Here is a 22,924-nt window from a genome sequence, read left to right as displayed (position 1 = left end):
CCAGACACACTCTGGTTCTGACCACCATCCCTTTCCACATTGATGTCAACATAAAGATTATAAGAAATAAAAACTGATAGAGAGGCAAAACAAATGGTAAATGTGTTTGAAGCATCAGCTCACTCCTTCAGGATAAAGTGAGAAAGAGACCCAGGGATCAATTATGTGAGCAGAAACTCTAAGTTAAAACTAATTATCTCAGAAAATGAATATTCCCTGCCTTTTTCTATCCTGGACTTTTCTCCAGCACTAACTAAACCTTACAGATCATTCATTCAATGAATATGGGGGATTACTCACATTCCCAAAGTACTGATGTTTTAACTCACGGTTATTTGTTATAGCCAATGACGAATCCAGTATCTTTTGCATGTATAAAACATATTTGTATGGTTTACTTTGCATATGAACTTGACTTGACTTCCTACAGTTTTGTTTTTAATCCCACCCTGATTAATAGAGAATCCTCTATTAATCTCTCCTGCAGCCATTTTGTTCAGGAATTTTCTTGGAGCTGAAACAAGATTCAGGAAGTAAATACATAATTCACAGGAAGTCCCTGAAACTTATCATATACACAAGGCCCCATCTTTCTCCCCAAAGTTATACAAGCAACAAAGATTGAGCTCCAACCTGTGGAGCTGCTTGCAGGTTTTTCACACATTCATCACCCATTCTGGAATGGATTATTTTTGATACAGCTATTGCTGAGTTGTACACACTGCTGTAAGATATATCCTGCCCATATTCTTATAAATTATCTCACTAAATTAATTGGCTCACCAAGGTGGACTTTGGTAATAATGTTGGTTTGGTCTGTTATCACTTTCCTATCTGGGATGAATACACATTTTTTTCTCAGGTTTCCCCAGGAATATTGTCATATAACAAGCCCTAGGTCAGTTATAGAATGCCTTTCCTTCCCATTCTATGGCTCTTATCTTTTCTATCTTGTATGCAAAGCATTGGCTAAACCTATCCATATGAATGATGAACCTACTAAAGACAGCCTATAAGGATGATTGATCAAGGCTTGTGCTTTTTAAAAATTAAATATCCTATACTTTGTAATCTGAAAGCAGAAAAAAATAGTAACTCTAGTTTAGTCAAACTTGAGGAACTATTGTAAAAAAAAAGATTTACCATTAACATTACATTTTAGGAGAACATAGTTAATTTTTACTGCCTGGTACTTTAAAGTGTTAGAATCAAGCAGACTGAGCTAAAGGTTAGGCTCTGTCTGGTTTCCCCATAAGTCGGTTTGCTCTACTTTCTTTCATAATACTTTGACATTGATCTCTTGACTCTGCGGATATGCAGCAGGTCCACACCAGGGTGGCTTAACTGTTCCCACTATTTTGATTGCCAGGTGCCATACTAGTTGTTCAGTGTGTTTAATGTTCTCTCAGTCCCAGTAGAACTAGGAAAGGAAACAGAAAGGAAAAAAAAGTGAAAACCATTCCTAATATTATTTGACAAACAAGCTTCAAGGTAAGTTATTTTTAAAATTGAGTTGAAAGCATCCTTCTCAGTAGAGAGGAGTTTACCACCAGTAAAACAAAGAGTAAGTTTTATTGAAAATCCAGGGTTGTAAGTTTGTCATGACCACTAGCCTTTAATAAGAGTCAGCTCTATGGGGCACCATTTTATCTCTACGCCATCCAGAGTTTCAATCACCAGACAGACTTTGACTATTGACTTCATTCAGGTGATGTCTCTTATTGACTAAATACCTTATATTCACTATATAGAGAAATCTGAAGGACAAGTCCTGCTATTTTTGGAAACAAATGTGTAATTATTCACATAAAAATATGTGAAATTAAGATACTTTGAACGTTTTTGTTTTTTTGTCTGAAACTAGCAAACCTGCGACAAGATTATCAGTTGCAGTGACCCTGAAAACCAAGAGCATTGATTTGTTTAAATACATTTGGTTTAGGAGAGTGAAGGCAGTTAACTTCTGGTAGCAATGAGTATCAATATTCTAGTCAGGGTTTGATTTCTATCAAGATCCACAGTGAAATAATAGCCACCTATTATACTGATAGGTACTTGAAGGTGTTCTGAATACCTGGGTTATGGGTAAGGATTAACTGAGAATATTTATTCAAATTTTCTTTTAAGCACACAACATTACAAAAACCTTTTTGGAAAAAAAAAAAAAAAAAAAAAAAAAAAAAACCCTGCATGCCATGAAATGAGACTGTAAATTATGTCAGTGTATTTAAGTGCCCTAGTAGTTCAGCGAAGAAATGAGCATAAAATCTGAGAATTTTAATAGTTATCAGACCTGAAATTTCATTTTGATGCAATAACACAAGAAAATACTTAGATACGCTCCTTCACATGTTCATGTGTGCTGTGCATGCATGTGCAAGTGTATATATGTGTTTGTTGTGTATATGAAGGTGTGCTTGCAGGTGTGCCCACCTGTTTTTTTTTTTTTTTTTTTTTTTTTGTAGAGGCCAAGGGAAGGCCTCCTGTGTTCTCATCTGTCACTCTTTGCCTTGTTCCATTGAGGCAGAGTTTCTCATTGAATCCAGAGTCCTATATTTTTGGTTAGGCTGGTGCTGGGATTCTAACTTCAACCCCACGCTCTACCCAGCAGGCCATCTCTCCAGCCCCTCACTCACCCTTCCTTATAAACAGTGAGGCAAACGTTGCATCATTGGCTTTATAAACTCCACTGTTCTGAAAAAGATTATTACTTGAGGGTAAAGGCAATATATGCAGAAAATCAGGACCAAATACGTTTTAAGAAGAACCGGAAACAGCATTTCCCATGATGAATCCATTAAGTTTGCTTTCGGGCTATTAATTAGATACACAAGACATTTGATCTTACTTGACAGTTCACAACATTCTCGATCATGTTAGTATGGCAATGCCAGATGTCATTTTGCTCACCGTAATTAATAAGGTATAAATTTGTCATTAAGAAAAGACAACTGTTGCCTCTTTGTAATGCCTCAATGTTTAATCCTTAATTCTGTGCAAGGCGTCTGTTTGTCTAGGCTGACAGCCTATAAATTGAATTGAATAGCACACTGGATTCTCTTTCTAAAGGAAACAGAGGGTAACAAGTAGAGGTCAAAAATCACTCTCAGATCCCAAAGCGTTGTCAGCTAAGAGCCTTTTTACTGTATGTGCGTGCGTGAGGTTGACCGTTTGCTTTGCAGCTGTGGGCCCGCTTGGAGAGGCTATTGGTATTTACCACTCTACCTCTTGTTTTAGTAGTTAGCTGAGGTTGACTCTGAAAAACATTCACCATTCTTGATAGAATACATGACTGCCTGGCCAGTTATTACTATTTTGCCTACAGTATACCTGCAGCACCTGTCAGCTCCCGACTGATTGCTTACATGAGCTCAGAACACTCGCCAGTATCTTATTGTCAAAGATCTTGTCATGTGTGCACTGTGGAGGTGAAGCCTCAAACTCTAAGGCCAACTTCTGTCTTAAGGATGAGCTTAATATGTTCTATTGCCATGAAAGTCAATGCCTTTTCTATGAGTGAGCACACGCTCAGAACATAAAGTCTAACTTGCTCAGACCTGTGATGTAATAAAGCTTTGAACAAAGGCAGGTCTAAAATCTCCAAGCCATTCTGGTACCAACTACACTAGACATTTCGGTTTTAAGTTCCCTTTTCACCCAAATGGTTCCTACCAGTCTGTTTTTAACTTTGGAATTTTGGTTCATATAAACAAGAAACTACACTTTCTGGGAAGATCCATAAACGCCAAGCCAGAAGTGATTGGCAGTCTGTAACCAATGGTTTAACAGCAGGGCATACTTTTACCCTTGACAGCTAGATCAAGCAATAATAACCTAAAGTGATTTATGAAATACTTGTAAGTTTTCTAAGAAGGACCTTTTTTTCCCATTAGGAGAGTATTTATGCCTTTTATTCATATTTTTATACTATAAACAACTCCAGACATTCTTTGCAAAGAAGAGATGGCTGACTATAATGGCTACTTTACATATAGTCAAAACTAATCAGAAAAAAGTCACACTGATCCTACCTGAGAGAATATGAAATATTGATGACTTTATAGACTGGTAAAAGTTAGACTATTAGCGGTTGGATAATACCTTAGTGAATAATGTAAGTCACAAAACGCATCAGGGGAAAAATAAGAATCAACACTGTTCTAATCACACAGAGAAATTTGTTAGGTGTAGATTACATGTCTCACTAAGATGTGAGTCAAGTCAATATTTTCTTAGGATTTTGTTTTCCGTCTATAATCAGAACATGGGGGTTAGTGATAAATTGCCAGGAGATTTTACAAAATCACATTTGTTTAGAGTTATATGTTTCACATAACAAATTCATATCCAAGAAAGCTTTGCACACCTGGGTGAGGGAGACTAGAGGTGAAACAGAGAACATATAGGTTGAATGAGGAGGAAAATAGTATATTCTCAAACTTGTTAAATAACCAAACATACACATGGAGAGTGAGAGGCAGCCAGGTGGCCATACACAGGCTGTTTCTAAGCTTTTGCAAACAAAGAACTAGAGATCGAAACTTCACACAAGCAAGGTAGAGGAGAGGAGAGAAGGCCAGAGAGAGGAACCTCCCTAAATGTAGTCAGATCACTTGAATTTTTATGTCAACCAATGAACAGTATTTTACATATTACTAAAACCTATAAAATAATTATTACCTGAAAACTCTTCTTTATCCCTTTCAGAACATCAAGATGAATTTTGTTAGGCATTGGTAGATTGTTCTTCTATTTAAAATGTACCAAAGAGTACACATGGAGGGACCCATGGCTGCAGCTGCTTATGTAGCAGAGGATGGCCTTGTCAGGCATCACTGGGAGGGGAGCACCTTGGTCCTGTGAAGGCTCAATGCCCCAGAGTAGGGAAATGCTAAGGAGCTGAGGCAGGAGTAAATGGGGGAGCTCTGTCATAGAAGTAGGGGAAAAAGGGGGTGGATAGGGGGATTGTGGAGGAGAAACTGGGAAGGGAATAACATTTGAAATGTAAATAAAATAATGAATAAAAATGTATTATATTTAGTCATGACAGTGACAGGATAAAGCAATTGAGGAAAATTAAGAAAGTTAATTTGGGCTGAAATTAATCAAACCAAATGGACTTATTCAATCACTTCAGAAATCTCCGAGGATCCCATGTGGTACTGCATGTTCCAATCACCTGAGCTGTGACTTGTCCTATTTCACAAGGGGGCTGGGAGACAGTCATTGAAGTGAGTCACAGGAAAAGGGGTGGATGGTGTTATGCTCATAAACTAGGAGCTGCCTGCATATTTAATATTTAATAATTCTAGTTCAGCAATGATGGATAAGCATACAGAATCACATACATTGTCTTCTCCCTATGTCTTCCAGAGCTTAAATGGCATTATCAGCCAAAGCACTGTGGATGGAAAATAAAAAAGAAATTCATTATCATTCCAGTAGGGTTGCTCATTTTTCCCACATTTTGGAGCCACCCTGAGGAATGATATCCGGTGTCATAGATGTTTTGACCACCTTCTGACATTATTTTTAATTCATACCACTATAAATTCTCCTGAGAGGTCTATATCTCCACTGATATTTTCCTGAATAGTTTCAATTTAATGACCACGGGCACCTCACATGGAGTTACATCTTTTCTTCAACTTGTCTCACCTTCTTTTTTTTTCTGGATTAGTTTTGTGCAATATGCATTATTCATCCACCACATTCTTTATTGAGAGCAGGGCAGCGTGTTCTTTCCCTTCCCTCCCACAGCGCATCTGATCCCTTCCGAAATTTTATAATCACTAAGCTAAGTCGAAGTCTTTTCATTTCCATTGCTAACAGACAACCTTTCTACACATTAAATCTCTTGTGCTTGCCTTTGTTCTTTATGACTACACCACTGCCTTCTAAGGATGGATTTGATGAATTCATAGCTTACCTCCCGGGTTACAGCTACCTGCTCACAGAATCTTACAGGCTCCATGTCCTCTGAGAGAAGAGACCTGACCTGTTCACTTTACAAAGAATGTCGCAAACACAGCACCGACTACATAAAAGGGGCTTACTATGTTGTTTAAGTCAACAAATTAAGAAGAACTAAAGTCATATTGAAGATTACGTTGCAATTGTCAGGCTTAAGGTGGTGAAAATACAAGGCTTGAAGGGGCAGGGCAGGCTCTCAAATGGCGGCGAATAGTTTAATTCTCATGTAGTGAATTCTTTAGGCACCTTTAGTGCAGTCTGGAATTAGGAAATCACCAAGCTACATGTGTTGTTCCCTTATTTGGGAATATTTGGAAGGACTGTGAGGGAATCAGAGCTTTGCATCCATCTGAGGAGGCACCTGAATCAATAAGCAGTCAATTTCTTGTTGTAATAAATAGCGTTGTTAATTTTAACTAACTTGACATTTTCTGTACAATTTACACTGTGCTATTACAGTCAGAACTTGTGCTGCCCAAGGAGTGTCAAGAACTCTTCGATTTCTCGAGTTGAGTTTATCCTTTGGATCTGGTGGCCATGCACACCGCATCTTTACTATGGGGAAAGAAAAAATCAATTTGAAACAGCTTTGAGATATTTTTAACCCTCACATTCTAGTTTCTATGTTTTTCAAAACAGGATTCCTGAAAAAAAAATAGTACAGTAAAAATATTTCTACTGGTTATAAAAGATTGCTTCACAAATAGTACATTTTATGGATACGTAGCCAACATTCATGAGTATTTAAATGTACCTTCTATTTATTTTTAATTTGCAAATAAAGTAATGGGCCTCACTGTGGCATTTCACACTCATATTGTATTTCCTTCTAAATCATCCCCTTCCCCTACTGCTTTCTCCCTGATTCTTGGTGGTTCACACATTAAGATTTTAGATGTAAGAATCCATTTTGAACTGCCTTAAAGAGCTGAAGAAATGGTGCAGCACACAGTGAATAAAAGAGTCAGTGTTTTCTTTGATCGTGAAAATTTGCTTTTGAGAGAGCATATTAAAAAAAAAAAAAACCTTCATCTCTCTGTCCCAATTTGTGTTAATATTAGCATTTCAAAGAGAAATGGGCCTGGTGGATATCTGTTATCCCAGCCTGTGGGAAGCAGGCAGAATCAGGCATATCTTTATGGGTTGAGGCTAGCCTGATCTACAAAGCAAGTTCCAGAACAGCCAGGGATACACAGAGAAACTGTGTCTCATAAACAAACACACACACACACACACGCACACGCACATGCACACGCACATACACACACACAGAGACAGAGAGACAGAGAGACAGAGAGACAGAGAAATGGATATTTCTCTAAGTTGTTAATAGAAAGAATGATGAACTATTTGGTTGTTGCAAGCTAGCTAGTCTATTGAGTATCTATATTATAAAGAAAATGTATCTTAGGTATTCACAACTAATCAACATTTTACAAATAAGTGCCTTGATATTTAAGGTAAATAAAATGCCCAAAGTCATGCAGGCAAAGCATCATGGGCAGTACAATAGGAAACTGAATCAAGGGCTAGTTGAACTCAACATATATACAAGTTTGAACAGCCCTAGAATTTTTGTTTTATATTATTCTCAAAGTGAAAAGTCACTATCCTTAGTTAGGTGAATGTCTTCTAGATTGACTTTCAAGCCCACCTCAGTTCTCTGGCCTACTTAGGCCATACCTCAAGACTTCATTTCAATAAAGTAACTCTAACCCCGCCCCTTCTGGGAACTGTTTCCCTGGTCTTCTACAGAGCTCTACTTAGGGGATAAAGAGGATTTTGAAAGGGTGGGTGCTGCAAAGAGGCTCAGCCTTGAGATACGTTCAATTAAAATCACTGTTGGGAGCCAGAGAGAAAATTACAGCAGACCAAGAGTCCTTTTTGGGGCAACTCAGTTGCCATCCTGTGGTCTTTCACAGAGAAACCACACCACCGGATTCAGTGACACAGGAAATAAACAGGCCAGGGCGTCTCAGGTCTGCAGAGAGGATCACATCTGCAGGCTGTTATGACTCTACCTTCTGAAGGACCAAACACCCTGGACAAGAAACCTTTCCCTACCCTCTTCATAATCTTAGTGGAATGGATTCTCATCAAGCCTATTGGTTCCCAACATTGACAGTTACAGGGACAACAACTAAATTCAGGATAACAGCAAGTGTGACTACTGAGTTACACATCCTCCTTCTGTTCACTTGGCCCTCCTATTGGCTAAGTAAGAAAGCGAAATTAAACAAAAAAATGGTATAGGGTAATTTAAAAGTAAGAAGCACCCATATTGTTTTCAGGAAATCCCAAGTCAAACATGAATCTGTAAATGGCGCCCTCAAGAGATAACTACTGAGTGGACTTCATCAGCTAACATCCATTTCCAAATGAAGATTAAAAAGGAGGTCTTGCTTCTGTGACTCACTGTGTATCTATCTGCTTGTTTCATCCTGTGTTCGTGTGTGTGTGTGTGTGTGTGTGTGTGTGAGAGAGAGAGAGAGAGAGAGAGAGAGAGAGAGAGAGAGAGAGAGAGAGAGAGAGAGAGAATATTTTCAGGGTTTGTTTGTTTGTGTTTCTTTGCTGTTCCAAATAAAGCTCTCGTATCCCAACACTGCCCAGCAGCATTTGAGGATACAGTATGCATTACTAGCCCTGGAAAGATTAAGATTAAACATGGAGGGTACAAGGAGAGGGCTTGGGACTGAGGATACCATTTTTCATATAGTGAGTTTTAGTGGCCTTCTTTAGTGTACGCAATGCTTCACAAAATTAGAAAGATGATGGTGTCGCTCCTGAATTTGTGGTCTTTAGGGGAAGACTTCAGAAAATCAGGAGCCTAAATCAGACCAAGGAGGCACCCAAGTCAAGGTATAGCCAGTCTGAATATAAGCAATAGTTTCTATTCATTTTAAGGACTAAGACGTACTCATTTTAGTGGGACATGATGGCACATGTCTATAATCCAGTACTGAGGTTGAATCAGAAGGGTTAAGAGTTCAAGGCCAGCCTGAGTGAGCTCCAGACCAAGAAGCTGTTCAAAGAGAGTAGGGGACCCAATTTTTAATTTCCACTTTTTTTTTCATTGAAAATAAAGTCTAATTTCATTCTATATTTCTTGTATTTTGACATGGCCATGAACATTTATGTACACTATGTTTTACTGATGAAAATAATGTACTCCAAGAAATGATTAAGTACCAAGCAATTTTTCTAATAAGCTTCTTGGGCCCTGATTACCTCGTTTACGTAAGAGTGGAGAAATATGATATGAACCAGCTTTTTATTTATGTTTTTCTGGTGTGTCCCTCCAGCTGAATGCAATACAGTATCCAGGTCTGTGAGTAAACTCAAACCAGAGAAGATTGTACTGACTCTGAGTCACTATGATTGGAAATGAACGTATGTGCTACAGAGGAAGGTTAAACAAAGACTTGTGGTTTAACCTACCAAAATGACTTCCCCTTTATAGAGGTTCTCAGTCTTCTCTCAAGCTCTCCTCCTGTTCTTTTTACCTTACCCATTCTCTATACCTTAAATGGACAGATACAGAGAAGGAACTGAGGAAGGAGGGGAAAGACAGAAGAAAATAAACACGGAGCAAGACATGTAGACTCCCCAGGTCCAGAGCCATAGAGTAGAGCATTTGAACAAACAGCATCCTTTGTTTTGCACAGGAAAAAGTCATGGTCTTGAGAAGGATTGCTGTGTCCTTAAGCCACACACACACACACACACACACACACACACACACTGCACAGTATTGGCAATGTTTGCCTAACGACAGGGTAGATTTAACTGTTCTCTATAAATTCCCAAGACATGCACCTATATCTGTCTTCAATGAAACAACTTTACCTACTTAAGAGATTTTTGCACATTTGAATATTAAACAAGTGTATAAGACAGTGCTGACCTAATATACTTTTATATGTTTTATATCTCATAACTAAAATTTTTTATTTTTATCTAGACAATCTACCAACGATTCTACACCCTATGTTCTCAGATATGTTTAATCACAGCTTTCAAGTGTAACTAAAAGACCATTTGATTGCATTTAATGAAATATCCCAGTGGAGGCCATGTCTATAACACCTCCGGTATAAAGTTGCGGTGTGTCATCCTTCTTGATCTTATCCAGCCCCAGCAATGGCTTCCCATTAGTGCATGCCATGCTCACCTGTGTTCCCTGTGGCCCCTGCTTTCTACTCTTCAGTCTCAGGTTCTTGAACATATCAGGCTCATTAGGTCTCAGCTGCCGTTCTGAGTTTGCTCCCCCATCATCGCCAGCCCCGCCCTTTTCTTGTGCTCACGATGAATGTTAGCAGCCTTTCTTCCAGTCCACTGCTTCCCATTAGGATTCTATTTTCCATTATTCAGAAAGAAGAATGCAAACCCTGAGTTGCACAAAGTGGGAGGCAAGTGTAGGCCGCATGCTGAGCTATGACAGGAGGCCAGGGATGGAACTCAGTATTAGCTCAAGCAAGGCAGAGGCCCCGGGTTCAGTCTCCAGCATCAGACCGAGAGGAGGAAGACAGAGAGATGAATTTCACTCCCTTGCTTTCTCTCAAATTGGTTTAATGATGTGAGACACTCCCCCACTGACTGATTTCTTCTAAAAAAAGTTGTTTAAAGAATTAGTCATTCTCTTTAGCACTTATCTCAAAGTTGCTCTTCCTCAAAGTATTCTGAAAATGCTTTGAAGTATTCACACAACACCTTTCTAAGTATTTCTGACTTTACTGTTTTACAAGCACATTTTAAAATTAGTTTTATTGGAGTCTGAGTGTAATCTAAATTTTTCTGGTGTTCCCTAATTTCTATTTCTCTTGGAATCCAGTGAAAAGCTACTTACAAAGTTTTACATTCGTTTTCCTGAATATGTTATTTGGCGAGGTCTATCTCTTGTCAAAGTTTCCCATTTGACGTTCAAGATCACACACTTCTCAGCTCAGTATTTATCTTAGCAATATCTGTCACCTCTGGGTATTCTGTAAAAACTCATCATGTGTTCATGATGGCAGTGTTATCTGATAACTGTCCCATCACTTGACCAGTTTTCTGATGCTTCCTGGGGCGAGATCTCTCAATGTTATATCCAGTCAGAGATCAGTTCTCAGTTCTAAATCTCAGTCCCCCCCCCTTCCCCCAGCTCTCTCCACTTGATGTCTTGAAGACCTTGGGTCTAGCCATGTGTTGGCCTATGCCAGGTATTATATAGGGCTACAAAAAGAGAACCCTAACTGGCTGTCTCCACCAAGAAGCTTGAAAATACTTCAGACACTTGATAACAGAGTCTTCATCTTCCTCTTGAGTCTTTTCCTTCCCCCATCTTTTCCAGTCTTAAGATACAGCTTTATCGGGGGGAGGGGAATGGGGTAAGGGGATAAAATCTGAAATGTAAATATAATATCCAATAAAAAAAGATACAGCTTTATCATCTAATCAGGTTGTTCTTTATGCATTTTGATGACTACGCTCCATCTTACTTCCTATCATCCTTACTCTTTACCTGGGTTATGAGTATTTCTTTTAAGCTCTGAGTAATTCTTATCAGCTCTGCTCTTAAATACTCTCTGAATGGATTTCCTTTTATTTGAGACCACAGTTCCAGTGCTAATCTATACTGTTGCCTTTGATGGTCTATTGGAGTAGCCTCATCTCTGTTCTGTCTTCAACCGTGGTCATATTACAATCCACTGTTCTCAAGGAAGCCAGAGAGACAGCTTTAAAAATGCCACCTCATTAGATGCACAGTGCTTTCGTAACAAAGTCATAGTAAAATTTTAAAGCGACGAGTACAGCAACACTTCCATTTTATCTGTTCACAGTGCACAGTGTTCCCAGCTTATGCAGAGGATGGATTTCAAGGCCCCTAGAAATATCTGCATGCATTGAGGCATCAGCCTTTATATACAATTACACAGTATTTGCATACAACCTGCACAAGTATGGGTTTTACATCTATACCTTAAACCATCCGTGTAATAGTCAGACCCAAGGTAGTGGAAAGGGTGCATACATCGCTGGTATAGTAGATTGTTCAGGAAGTCATGATAAGAAAGGTCATGGACATGCTACGTACAGATAAAACTTAGCTTTAACTGTTTTTATTTAAAGATGGTTGAACTCATTCACAAAAAGAGCTATAAGCATATATTGAAACATTACACTATATCTGACAAAAACATAGAACTTAAATCACAATAAATTAAGTCTGTTCCCAAGGCTTTTCCCGACCAGTGTCATTATTTTTACTGCTTACTGTGCCATCCTTAATATTAAACCTTGTAGGATTATTAATTTGTTTGCTCCCCCTAACTCAAGGGTGTAATGTATATACAACCAAGTCCTTTGTCTTATTAGCTCCTCTTGTCCATGCTGCTTAGAAGACTATATTAATGTTCATAATGTGCGAGACAAGTATTTGTTGGAAAATATTTCACAGGCTATTTAGTATAGCCTTCTACCCAAAGTGAAAACTTCAAATCAACTGTTGAGTAGCATCCTCAGAGCCCTCTATGGCCTGGCCCTAATAGTACCAGGGAACAGGACTGGCAAATCCCAGCTGCCTGGTTGTTCAGTCTGGAGTAGTCTCCAAAGGTTCACACCCTCAATTGCTCCAGATCAACACTGAAATGGCCTCCAAGTAGGGCTCACCCTGGTACCTAATCTGCAACCTGAGACTCCCGCCCCACCCCCACACAACTGAAACTTATGGAATAACTCTCTCCTGCCCCATACCCTTTAGCATCTGTGAGTCATGTGTCATAGATCTAACCTGTTCATCTTGTTAGTTTTCTTGTCTCCAAATAAACAGTAAGATCCATGGGGTTAGGGATGCCTGCTTATTTTGTCCATGCCTGTCTACAGAGAACCTAGAACATCAAGGGGTGCTATTTTAGAAATGCACTTTTGAATAAACAAACAGGTAACCAAATACACTATTTTCTCAAGATACTGTGAAAGTTAAAAATATTGACTTTATGGAATAATTCTTTCAGCCACTTATTAAACACAAAGCTACTATGTACTAGTCCTTTGTTTATTCAAGGAGGAAGAGAAGCCCAGTGGTGGAAGAACAGCAATAAGGACTGAGGAGGGCCTGAAAATACCTAAGAGTATAGTTCTAACAACAGGTCTGTCTTGCAATGTCACCACTTTCTGCATTACAGAACATTCACTCCATACTGTATATACCTAACCATGAAGAAAGCTAACCGCCCCTCTTTGGTAGTCATCTCTACAAACAATTCACGGCAAACATCTGGTTTGCCCTGTCTCTTTTTATTGGAATTGTTCTCCTGCATCTCAGCATAACAAGTAATCACCTCAGAGATGAATTATTGGTTAACCAGCCTAGGTGAATCAACAGAAGAAACTGAGCTTGTTTCAAGAGATGAACTTCACGAGAGCGGTCAGTGTGCTGTCTGTACTCTACTGAGCACCTAGGCTGAAAGCTTAGTCCAACTTCCTAAGAATGGGGGGGCAGGGTGGGAACAGCAGATGCCAACTTGAGTCACCTGGGACTTTGACATTGATATTTCTAGAGGAATAGTTACACGAATGAACTGGAAGACAGAGGTAGTAGTAGAATGTGGTACGTCATGAGTTAAGAGGATCTCGTCTCCAGGGTTACCTCCCTTATCAGGTCAAACATACCTGGTCCAGAAGCCAGCTATGAGGAGGGAGAGCCGTGCGTCTGCTTGCATTTGACAGATTCTTTGTATTGCCATTTGGCAAAGGTGAGAACAGGCTTATCCAGTTTTATCTGAAATGTTTTCCCATTCAATACCAATGATAGTAACAGGGCATGGCAGTTCATAGCCAGTCCTTAAGCAGGGAAGTCTCCTTAGTGTTGAGTCTCAGGCAAGTGTATACCTTGTGATGATCTACAGATGTTCCTGCCAGTCAGCCTAGCGTGCTCATGTGGGTAAGGAATTACCCTCCCCCCACCCCGCCCCCACACACAACTAAGAGAAGCTGCTATGGGAAGGGGCAAAATGACATCAGAAAAGCACTTCTCTTGTTTTATAACTTCAAACTGATCGTTACAGTAGCTTTTTAAAATCCAGTGAACTTATCTATACAATCCCGGTGTCCCTTCTGCTTTTCAAAAGTTATAACAACCAATGAGCATATTATGTGTATCTGTAAATAAGTATGACTGTAACTAAATATTCTTTCTACTTTTCAAAAGTTACAACCACTAAGCAGTCCATTAGGTATATGCAAATAAGTATAAACGTAACGAAATATTGAGAACTGTGGGCATTCTCCTAAGCAGACTCAAATCAAAACGTATGTCTCTGCTTGTGCAAGCCATTTAAACTGGAGTCCACAGCATTAGTTTTAGATCGTGTCATCGAAAAGCTGGTAAGGTGTTCAGGCATTAACCTCACACAGCTTGTTCCTAGGAAGGCCATCACTGTTTACACATCACTGAGACACTGTTTTCCGGAGACTTAGTAAGATAATGTTGGAGGGTTTTAGTAGTGAGTGTATTGGGACCACTCACAATATCACTCACTTCCTACACTCAATCCCTGTATGGGAAACTTTGATCAGAATCCTAAAGTAATATGGCAAACACTGGAACGCAGAAAGCATTCTTCACTTTCTGTGGCTGAATCATCTCAAGGAAGTGCTAAGACAAGTCCTCTCTCTTGCCTGGCCAGCCTCTCTAGGTCCTTTCTCCCTGAATGCCACTTTGCTTATTGCTGCTATTAATCGTCTTTTGGAAATACAGATGTCCAGTGTTCTTGTTATGCTTTGGTTTGGATCTAATCAGCTGTAGGATAGGCACACACCAAAACAAGTGGAATGTAGATCGAGTTTGCAGGGGGCTACCCGCACTGGCGCGACCGACCCCCAGGTCATGCTCGCCAGGCTTTCTGCAGGGAACAGATTGGAAACCTGCCGCGCGGGGCCTGCGCCCTCCCTGTCCCCCCTTCCCCGCAGCCGCGCGGGCACCCGAAGTGGGTGGAACCGCATTCCAGTCGGCCTTCCCCAACTCACCAGCCCGCGGAGAAGGGGCAGCAAGGGCGCTGGTGTCAGGTTTCGGGGCCCCGCTCCGGTCTTCTCCTGCTCCAGGGACCGCCAGCAACCAAGGCGCGCCGGCTGCCAGCCTCAGAGAGTCACCGTCATGGGCAGGGCTCCCTGCGTCTCCAACCTGTGGCTCCCGATCGGTGCAAGGCCCAGCGGTCCGCAACCTCTGCCCGTCAAGATTGCAAGTGGCAAGGCTGGTAGCACCACCCGGGAGTCCGCCTAGGCGGCTGGGATCAGGAAGGTTTGTGTGAGAAGAAGGCGTGTCTCTGAGTCCTAACGCGGATGTGCCTGGCTCACCTCGAGCCAGTCTGGCTGGTGACTCAACCCTGCAATAAGAAACACACTTGGCTGGTTCTCCACGCTGAAGGAGTGCATGCCCTAGTGGCAGGCTCATTTTCATTGACATATTTCCTTGGCTTTGCAATGACATCTCTTTCAATGAACCCCGGACAATGTGGGGAGACCAGCTCTCATACAGAGCTCATCTTACACCCTTGCTCATAGTGGTGGGCTTCCAAGTAGGAAGCACAGAAAAGCATCTGATTAGACTGGGCATTAGAAGGAAACTGCATTTCTAAAGTTAGGGTACAGGCATTCGAATCAGTCCACACCGATGGTATCCTTACTTGCTAAAAGCTAATTCAAGACCAATGGGTTTCTGCTAAATTAAAAAAAGAAAAACCCAAGGCCACTGAACAAGTATGTATTAAGTTCACAGTACGTGGCAAGTCCTACACTTAGTACTTTGGATTTTCCCATGGGGGTGGGGTGGGGGGGAGATCCTAGGAAGCCTTTGAGCATCATATTTTTAACTGTAACATCCCTAAATTTACAGACTAGTGGTCAAGGTAAGAACACAGATCGAATACATATAATCGCATTTGACGTATTCCTTCGCGAAGAAAATAGTTCCAAACCTGTTGCTTGCATTTATGTTATTGTTCGGCAGATGATGACTTAAATTTTAACTGTTTAACTCATTCTTGACCTGACGCTTCAGAGTTTAAAGCACCGGTAAGATCTGCTAGGGAGAGTTTCTTGTGGAAGGCCCAAATCACAGCCCAAACACAAAGATGTGACCTCCTTGAACATAAAAACAATAGGACCAGTGAGGGTTACAATGTGGGTTTCGAGTCAGCCTGGGCTGCAGCATGAGACTCAAAAGAAAGAGAGAAAGATGGGGTTGAGGGTGGGGATCTGGACAGTTAATTCTAGTAGGTAGTCTAGAACAATGTACTTTATTCTATAGAGGCGTTGGCTACACTTATTATGTAAGTAGCACTTAACCTACCCCATCCTTCCAAGATACTATCTGATTTGTAAAACATCTTAACATACTAATTTTATTTTATGTATATAAGTGTTTTGCCTGTACATATATATGTATGTATATATGCATATACATATGTGTATGTATGTATGCATGTAGGTAGGTAGGTAGGTAGGTATGTGCATTGTGAACATGTCTGGTGTGTTCGAGAGGAATCAGCTATCCTGAAACTGGAGCCACCATGTGGGTGCTGGGAACCAAAGCCTCCCCAGGTCCTCAGAAAGAGCAGCAATGCTCTTCCACACTGATTCACCTTCTCCAGCTCCAATGTCATCTAACTTGTAAACATTGTTTTGTCTCTTCTAACAGAGAAAGGGTGTGTGAGGCTCTTCTGTACCTGGGGTTCACATGACCCAAATTTAAAAAGTTAAAATTTCTGTCTAGTTCTACAAATCAGATCTGATATGTATACAGATGCCGTAACTGGGGGACTTCTAGCCATAGAGAGTCAAATTCATCACCTGTATTTCATCCCCTTCGAACTCCTTCAATACAGAAATAAATCCATTTTGAGCTCCTAAAAATGTCTTTAAACCATAAAAGGAACTAAAAGAGGCATCACCAGGTAAAATAAATGGCAACACATTTTAAGAAGAGGTTCAACCGGCTGGAGGCAGGTACTGATTAGAGAAACACTTTGCATGGTGCTTGTCTGTGGGTGGAGTTATGGACAAGCAATTATCAGCGATTCTCCCTGCAAAACCCAGCTGGCTAAGACTTTACAGGGCAGAAATGCTGGCACAGACTCGTGACAGGCAGTGCGGTGTGGGGCTTGGTCAGAAGCATTGTACACAGCTCCCATCTGAAGTTTCCTCTTCACTGTCATGTAATCAAGCAAGTTCCCTTATCTACTTCCTCCAGCCTCAGGAAGACTGGAGGCCGCTGTTCTGGAGAATGCAAATAAGTCTCATGGCTGGCTGGCTATGAGTTGAACACAAGCCCCTTGACTCTGCTTCCAGTAAGAGTAAATAACAAAGAAATTTATATACAAAACAGCAGCAACGCAAAAAACACTCTAGAGATTGAAAATATACTTACTAAAGATGTTTAAAACTAGTAGATGTGTCAGAAGGGTAAGTTGAAAATCCTCAGCAAAGCAGGACAAAAACCTACCTAAAATGTTGAAGAAAAAAGAGATAAAAAAAAATCTCAGAAAATTCCAGATATGAGTTCTTTCTACTCAGAAAGGGATGGAAAAGAAATCATTGAAAATAAATAAGGTTTTAAGAATTCCACAAGTAAAGACTTCTCTTTAAAGGTTTCTCTTTAAATTTACTCATTAATTAAATATGCACAATTCTGAATTAATAGTAACCCACAAATGTTTAAAATATCTTCCAGAGCCACAAGGTAAGTAATTTACATAGGAAAAAAACTGTGCTGAATTTCATAACAATAATAGAAAATCTAGGTGTTTCTTTGAAGGCTTTTACATCTTAAAATGAGTTTACTTTGAATCTAGAATTGTATTTACAAATTTACTGTTAGCCATGTATTAGCTATTATTAGCCATTATTAATAGCCAATAATTGTTAGCATTTTCATGCTTTCAAGTACTTCAAATTATTCATTCTTCTATGTGTGATTTGAAAAACAGCCTCCCTGAAGCAAGCCTTTCAAAAAGCAAGCCTTTCAAAAGCCTCTTTCAAGAAAGAGGAAAAGACAAAACCCAGAAAACTCACATCTAACATGAGAGAGAAATCAGAGTTCTCCAGCAGAGATTTCAGAAAACAGGCCAGGAGACAGGCAGGAGGAAGGCTTACAGTAGGTCCGTCTCCAATCAAAAAAAAAAAAAAAAAAAAAAAAAAAGATAGAGGTAGTGTTGGTGCCTGTGCAGCAGGCAATTAACCCACAGTGTTTTCTAGATCACCTCTGCTCTCTGGAGCATCCCTCTAGATTTCGTTCTGTGCCCCCTGCATATTAGGACACATTCAATAGAATTCCAGCCAAAGGCCTGTGTCAGAAATGATGGGTTTCAGTGCTACACTACATCCATAACATGGACCCTGAGAAAACCCATTTTTTTCTACATATACTTCCCTCTACCCCCAATAGCATTCCAATACAGAAAAAAGGAAGCACATTGAAACCCTACAAGATAATAAAGATTCTAGAGGAAGAAAAGTTATGACCCCAAAAGGTCATACTCCCAGCTGCTATGTTTCTGAACGACGACACGAACAAGAAGAAACCTTGTATAATGATATTGGGATTTTGAGGGCCTTTACAGCAACTAGGCTGTTCTGACAGACACAATTTGAAAGCAGTTTTGAGTAACTGAATAAGTTGTACATAAACATTTAGAAGTATATTAAAAACTCCAGGAAGAACAAAACAAAGTAGTATGAGAAAGGAAATATGTGATAGAATACTGCTTCGTACTGGTGTGAATATAATCAGTATAATATTCACACACACACACACCACACACACACACACACACACACACACACACGAACCAAACTGCACTAAAACTCCATGTGGACGGTGGGGTGAGGGAGACACTGGGAATGGGTATGTGTAAGAAGGCTAAGCACATCCTCAGTTATGATCACATGAAGTTAGTGAGTGTTGTGTAAGATGGCTGAATAATAATTACTAGGCTAACAAGCCGTTTAGAAATATGAAACAGAACCATAAAACATGAAGTGAATCACATATTTACCTGTGGAGTAGAGCCCATGATTAATGAGACAGTCTGTGGCTACTTTAACAGCATTTACTTCCTTTTCTCTTCCAATTTTTAAAGAGTACCCTTCCCCCTCTGTGTGTGTGTGTGTGTGTGTGTGTGTGTGTGTGTGTGTATGCATGTGCACGCATGCACTCATGCACGCATGCGTGTGCCAGCAGAGGCCAGAAGATATCAGAGTCCCTTGGAGCTTGAATTACAGGGTGTTGTTAGCTACCCTAAGTGGGAGGTGCTCTTAACTGCCAAGCCTGCTCTCCATTCCTCTTAAAGACTTTTCTTTCCTTAATTAATTTTTACTGAATTTATTCTTTTGTCGATGTCATATACATACATAATGCATTCTAGCTGTCCGGTCCCTCTATCCCTTCTTACCCTCCTCCTCACTCCGCCAAGTCTTAGTCTCACTTTTATGTCTTTTTGTTTTTGATTACCTTCAGACAAATACATTTTAAAATCCTAATCCTCCTACCTTCACCCCTCTGGTAGTGGGATCATGCATGTGTGATCTAATCCTCAGTTCAAGACTAGGTAGGTGGGTAGGTAGGTAGGTAGGCAGGTGAATGGATGGATGGATGGATGGATGGATGGATGGACAGACATACAGATTTAAATAAGTGTATTAGATTTCTTCTTTTGCGGTATGAGCTACAGACTTTACAGTGTTAATACTGACTCTGAACCTTTAAAAATCCCCCTTCACAAGGTCTTCTGACTTAGACTTCACACTGTGGAACTTCAAGGTTTCCAGATGACTCCAATCCTGCAATGAATGACAGGGGAAGAAGATAGGGTTTTCTGGGCAAGCAGAAAGGTATGCCTCCACCTTCTGCTGATTGCTAGTTCATATGGAGTCTGCCTAATCACAAATAAAAATCAACTCCTCCCCAGTTGAAGGAAACTGCAGAGCATGACTAACCAGTCACAAGACTGGACTCCCAGGCCATGCTGGTTGTCCTACCTACTGCCGAGGATGTAACTTATAGACATAGACCTCCTTAGAACTTTAGACAGTAGGTTGATCCGACTGTGAAGGTCAGGAAACCATTTTAGATATGTTTTCCACCCTGGGCACACAGTTACAATCGAATCTGGGCCATCCACGGGCTCTGACCTTATGGTAACTTCTAATCTCATTTGCCTCACTTTCTTAGAATGTGAAAATGAGGAAACCTAATTTGGAGCTTATTGTAATTTATGTTGGATTCTTTTTCCCTATGTTAAAGGAAAAATATTGCGCAGAAGGCTCTGTTTAGTGTAGAACGTTTGCATGTGACTTTAACCTCAGAAAACTCTGAATTCTGAGAAGTCACAGTATAAGTGGCCTCTGACATCTTTAACCATAAACACAATTACAAGAAGACATTTTTTTAGTCATTTCAATAACCATGCCAATAAATTGGTAAATAGAAGAAAATTGTATTTAAAAAGAATTAAGCATGTCGGAAAATATGGCTTATTTTCATGTCACTATGCTTGCTAGGTTTATGTCAACTTGACACAAGATAAAGTCATCCAAGAGGAGGGAGCCTCAATTGAAAAAAAAAGTCTCTGTAGAGTGGGCTATTTGCAAGACTGCAGAGCATTTTATTGTCAGGGATTGATGGAAGAGGGTCTAGCCCTAGACTGGTGGTCCTGGGTTCTATAAGAAAGTAGGCTGAGCAAGGTATGATGAGCAAGCCAGTAAAGCAGCATCCCTCATGGCCTCTGCATCAGCTCCTGCTCCTGGGTTCTAGCACTGCTTGAGTTTCTCAGTAATGGACTATGATGTAGAAGTGGATGGTCAATAAGCCCTTTCCTCTCTAACTTGCTTTTGGTCATGGTGCTTTATTACAGCAATGGTAACCCTAACTAAGACAGCCACTATGACGATATTCTGCATACAAGTTAAATACAGTCCAACATCACCTTGTGTAATGACACACTTGATAGTCGTATGTGTATGTGGTTATCTAGTCTGTGTTTTGTTTCAGCAAATCTCATTTTAGCTGAGACATTACATGTTGAAAACACACCTTTGTGAAAAGGAGTCGAAGCAAGACATATCAGACTCTTGGGAAAGTGATTTACCATCAACTGTCTGGAGCAGAGAAAGGAAATGCTTTCACTGTGTGCATTTGCTCCATGAAAATCAGAAAAGAAGCCTTGAAGCCGTCATGGTATTTCTTATTATGGAATGGCACAGTTAATGTATTAGCAGCTCCCTCTCCTACAGTTTGGCATGATAGGAGGAACCATAAAATCCTTTGGCTCTTCTTGGATGCACAAGGTTGTCCCTTGTCACTAGTGACAAAAGTAGGTTTGTCAGGAGCAGTGCTTGCTTGCACCCTGCCATTCTGTTCTCAGTTGTCATCACTGTTTGAAATCAACTTTCTCCAACAAACTGCAGGTGCTTTACTAGAACAGCCAGGCATGGTGGCATGTGCATGCTGTAATCTCAGCACGCAAGAGAATGAGGCTGGAGGAAAACTGTTCCAGTTCAAGACCAGCCTCAAACCCTATATGAACAGTATCAACACACACGCACTGAAAAGTTCTTTTTTTATTTTTCATGAGACTATCATTGTCAAGATGAAATTTTCCTTGAAACTTTTATTTTAGAGTTAGAAATAAAAAAAATGAAATATTTGCTAAACCTCTTCTGCTTTTAATAACAATCAATAAGCTTTTAATATTTAAGGTATAACTCCTAAGCTAATCCCTCACTCATTTTTGGTACAAATATATACTCAAAGAATTTAAAACATTCAAATAAAAGCTTTTGAAATACTGGAAAACATTCGATTAGCCCCTAGCCCCATGATTCTGTGACTTGTATGATTTGAGGCAGGTTCTTTACTCTTGACTTGGTTCTAGGGGTCCAGAGAGCATTTCTAGTCTCCTAGTGACCTCCAATGATCTGGGTACCATAGCTGGATCAGTCACTGTACCTCATTCTCAGTAACTCCAGAGAAGCTGTGACTACACCTTCCAGTACAGAGAAAACATTGACATTCACGAATTTGTACCATATTACACACAACTAAACTGTAGTCAGCATACCAGTTGAAGACCACAAATAGGTTCTCAACTTCTAACAAACAAATATTTAAACAAAATTTGAGACTTTTTATTGGCACTTTGATCCATCTGGTGAATTAATGTTAATGCTCTCACAAGCAGCCAAACACTTCAGTGCATTATCCTTGAAAATTCAACTTCACATTTTTGTCTCATTGGCTAAGATTATAATCATATCATCTGCAAAGGAGGGGTTATCCTATTTGTACCTTGAGTAGCTCATTATAATATTTTTTTCATCTATATAAACTTTTAAGAGCTGAATTAGATTTTGGTGAATATCTCCATGATGATAACATTTCTCCTCAAGGGGAAATCATTCTTGAGAGAGACCGTCCCCATAGCCCAGGCTTGCTCAGGACTGCTGATCCTGCCTTGCCCTTCCAAGCACTGGGATCATAGGCATGCACCACAACCTCTGGTGAATTTTCTCTTAGTAAGTATTATGGGGCCGGAGAGATGGCTCAGTGGTTAAGAGCACTGACTGTTCTTTTCCAGAGGACCTGAGTTCAATTCCCAGCAACCACATGGTGGCTCACAACCATCTGTAATGGGATCTGATGCCCTCTTCTGGTGTGTCTGAAGACAGCTACAGTATACTCATACATTAAATAAATAAATAAATAAATCTTTTTTTTTTAAAAAAGTAAGTATTAATGGTGTTTAGTGCTGCTAGTAAAATTCTCTGTGTGGAATGTCTCATTCCGTGGGGCACTGGACACGAACAGGTAGATACTTTTTGCATTTTTCATGTAAGGCGTCTTGTTTTCAATGGTTTAGAGGTCATTCATAAGCATCTTAAGATTGGTTCTTCAATGACTCTTTGAAGCTTGTTC

General features: G+C 40.1%; 1 protein-coding gene across 5 annotated transcripts in view; it reads right to left on the bottom strand.

The window, feature by feature from the left end:
- Rab27b (RAB27B, member RAS oncogene family) overlaps positions 1-22,924 on the bottom strand; it is a 162,272-nt gene that overhangs the window by 50,296 nt on the left and 89,052 nt on the right. For 2 of the 5 annotated variants that reach the window (XM_076912493.1, XM_076912492.1), the window contains 2 exons: positions 17,381-17,455; positions 14,983-15,338 (listed from right to left, as the gene is read on the bottom strand). The exons of 2 other annotated variants lie outside the window; for them this stretch is intronic. Coding sequence is in view for 1 of the 3 variants with exons in the window: in XM_076912491.1 (XP_076768606.1) it covers positions 13,627-13,700 (74 nt within the window). In the remaining 2 variants the exon portion in view is untranslated. Of the gene's footprint in view, positions 1-13,626; positions 13,803-14,982; positions 15,339-17,380; positions 17,456-22,924 lie in introns of those variants that run through there. One more of the 5 variants, XM_076912491.1, reaches the window with a different exon arrangement.

Source organism: Arvicanthis niloticus, chromosome 14 (assembly GCF_011762505.2).
Source record: "Arvicanthis niloticus isolate mArvNil1 chromosome 14, mArvNil1.pat.X, whole genome shotgun sequence".
Taxonomy (NCBI): domain Eukaryota; kingdom Metazoa; phylum Chordata; class Mammalia; order Rodentia; family Muridae; genus Arvicanthis; species Arvicanthis niloticus.
The sequence above is the reverse complement of the archived record's forward strand: the minus strand, read 5'-3'. Positions and strand labels throughout refer to the sequence as shown.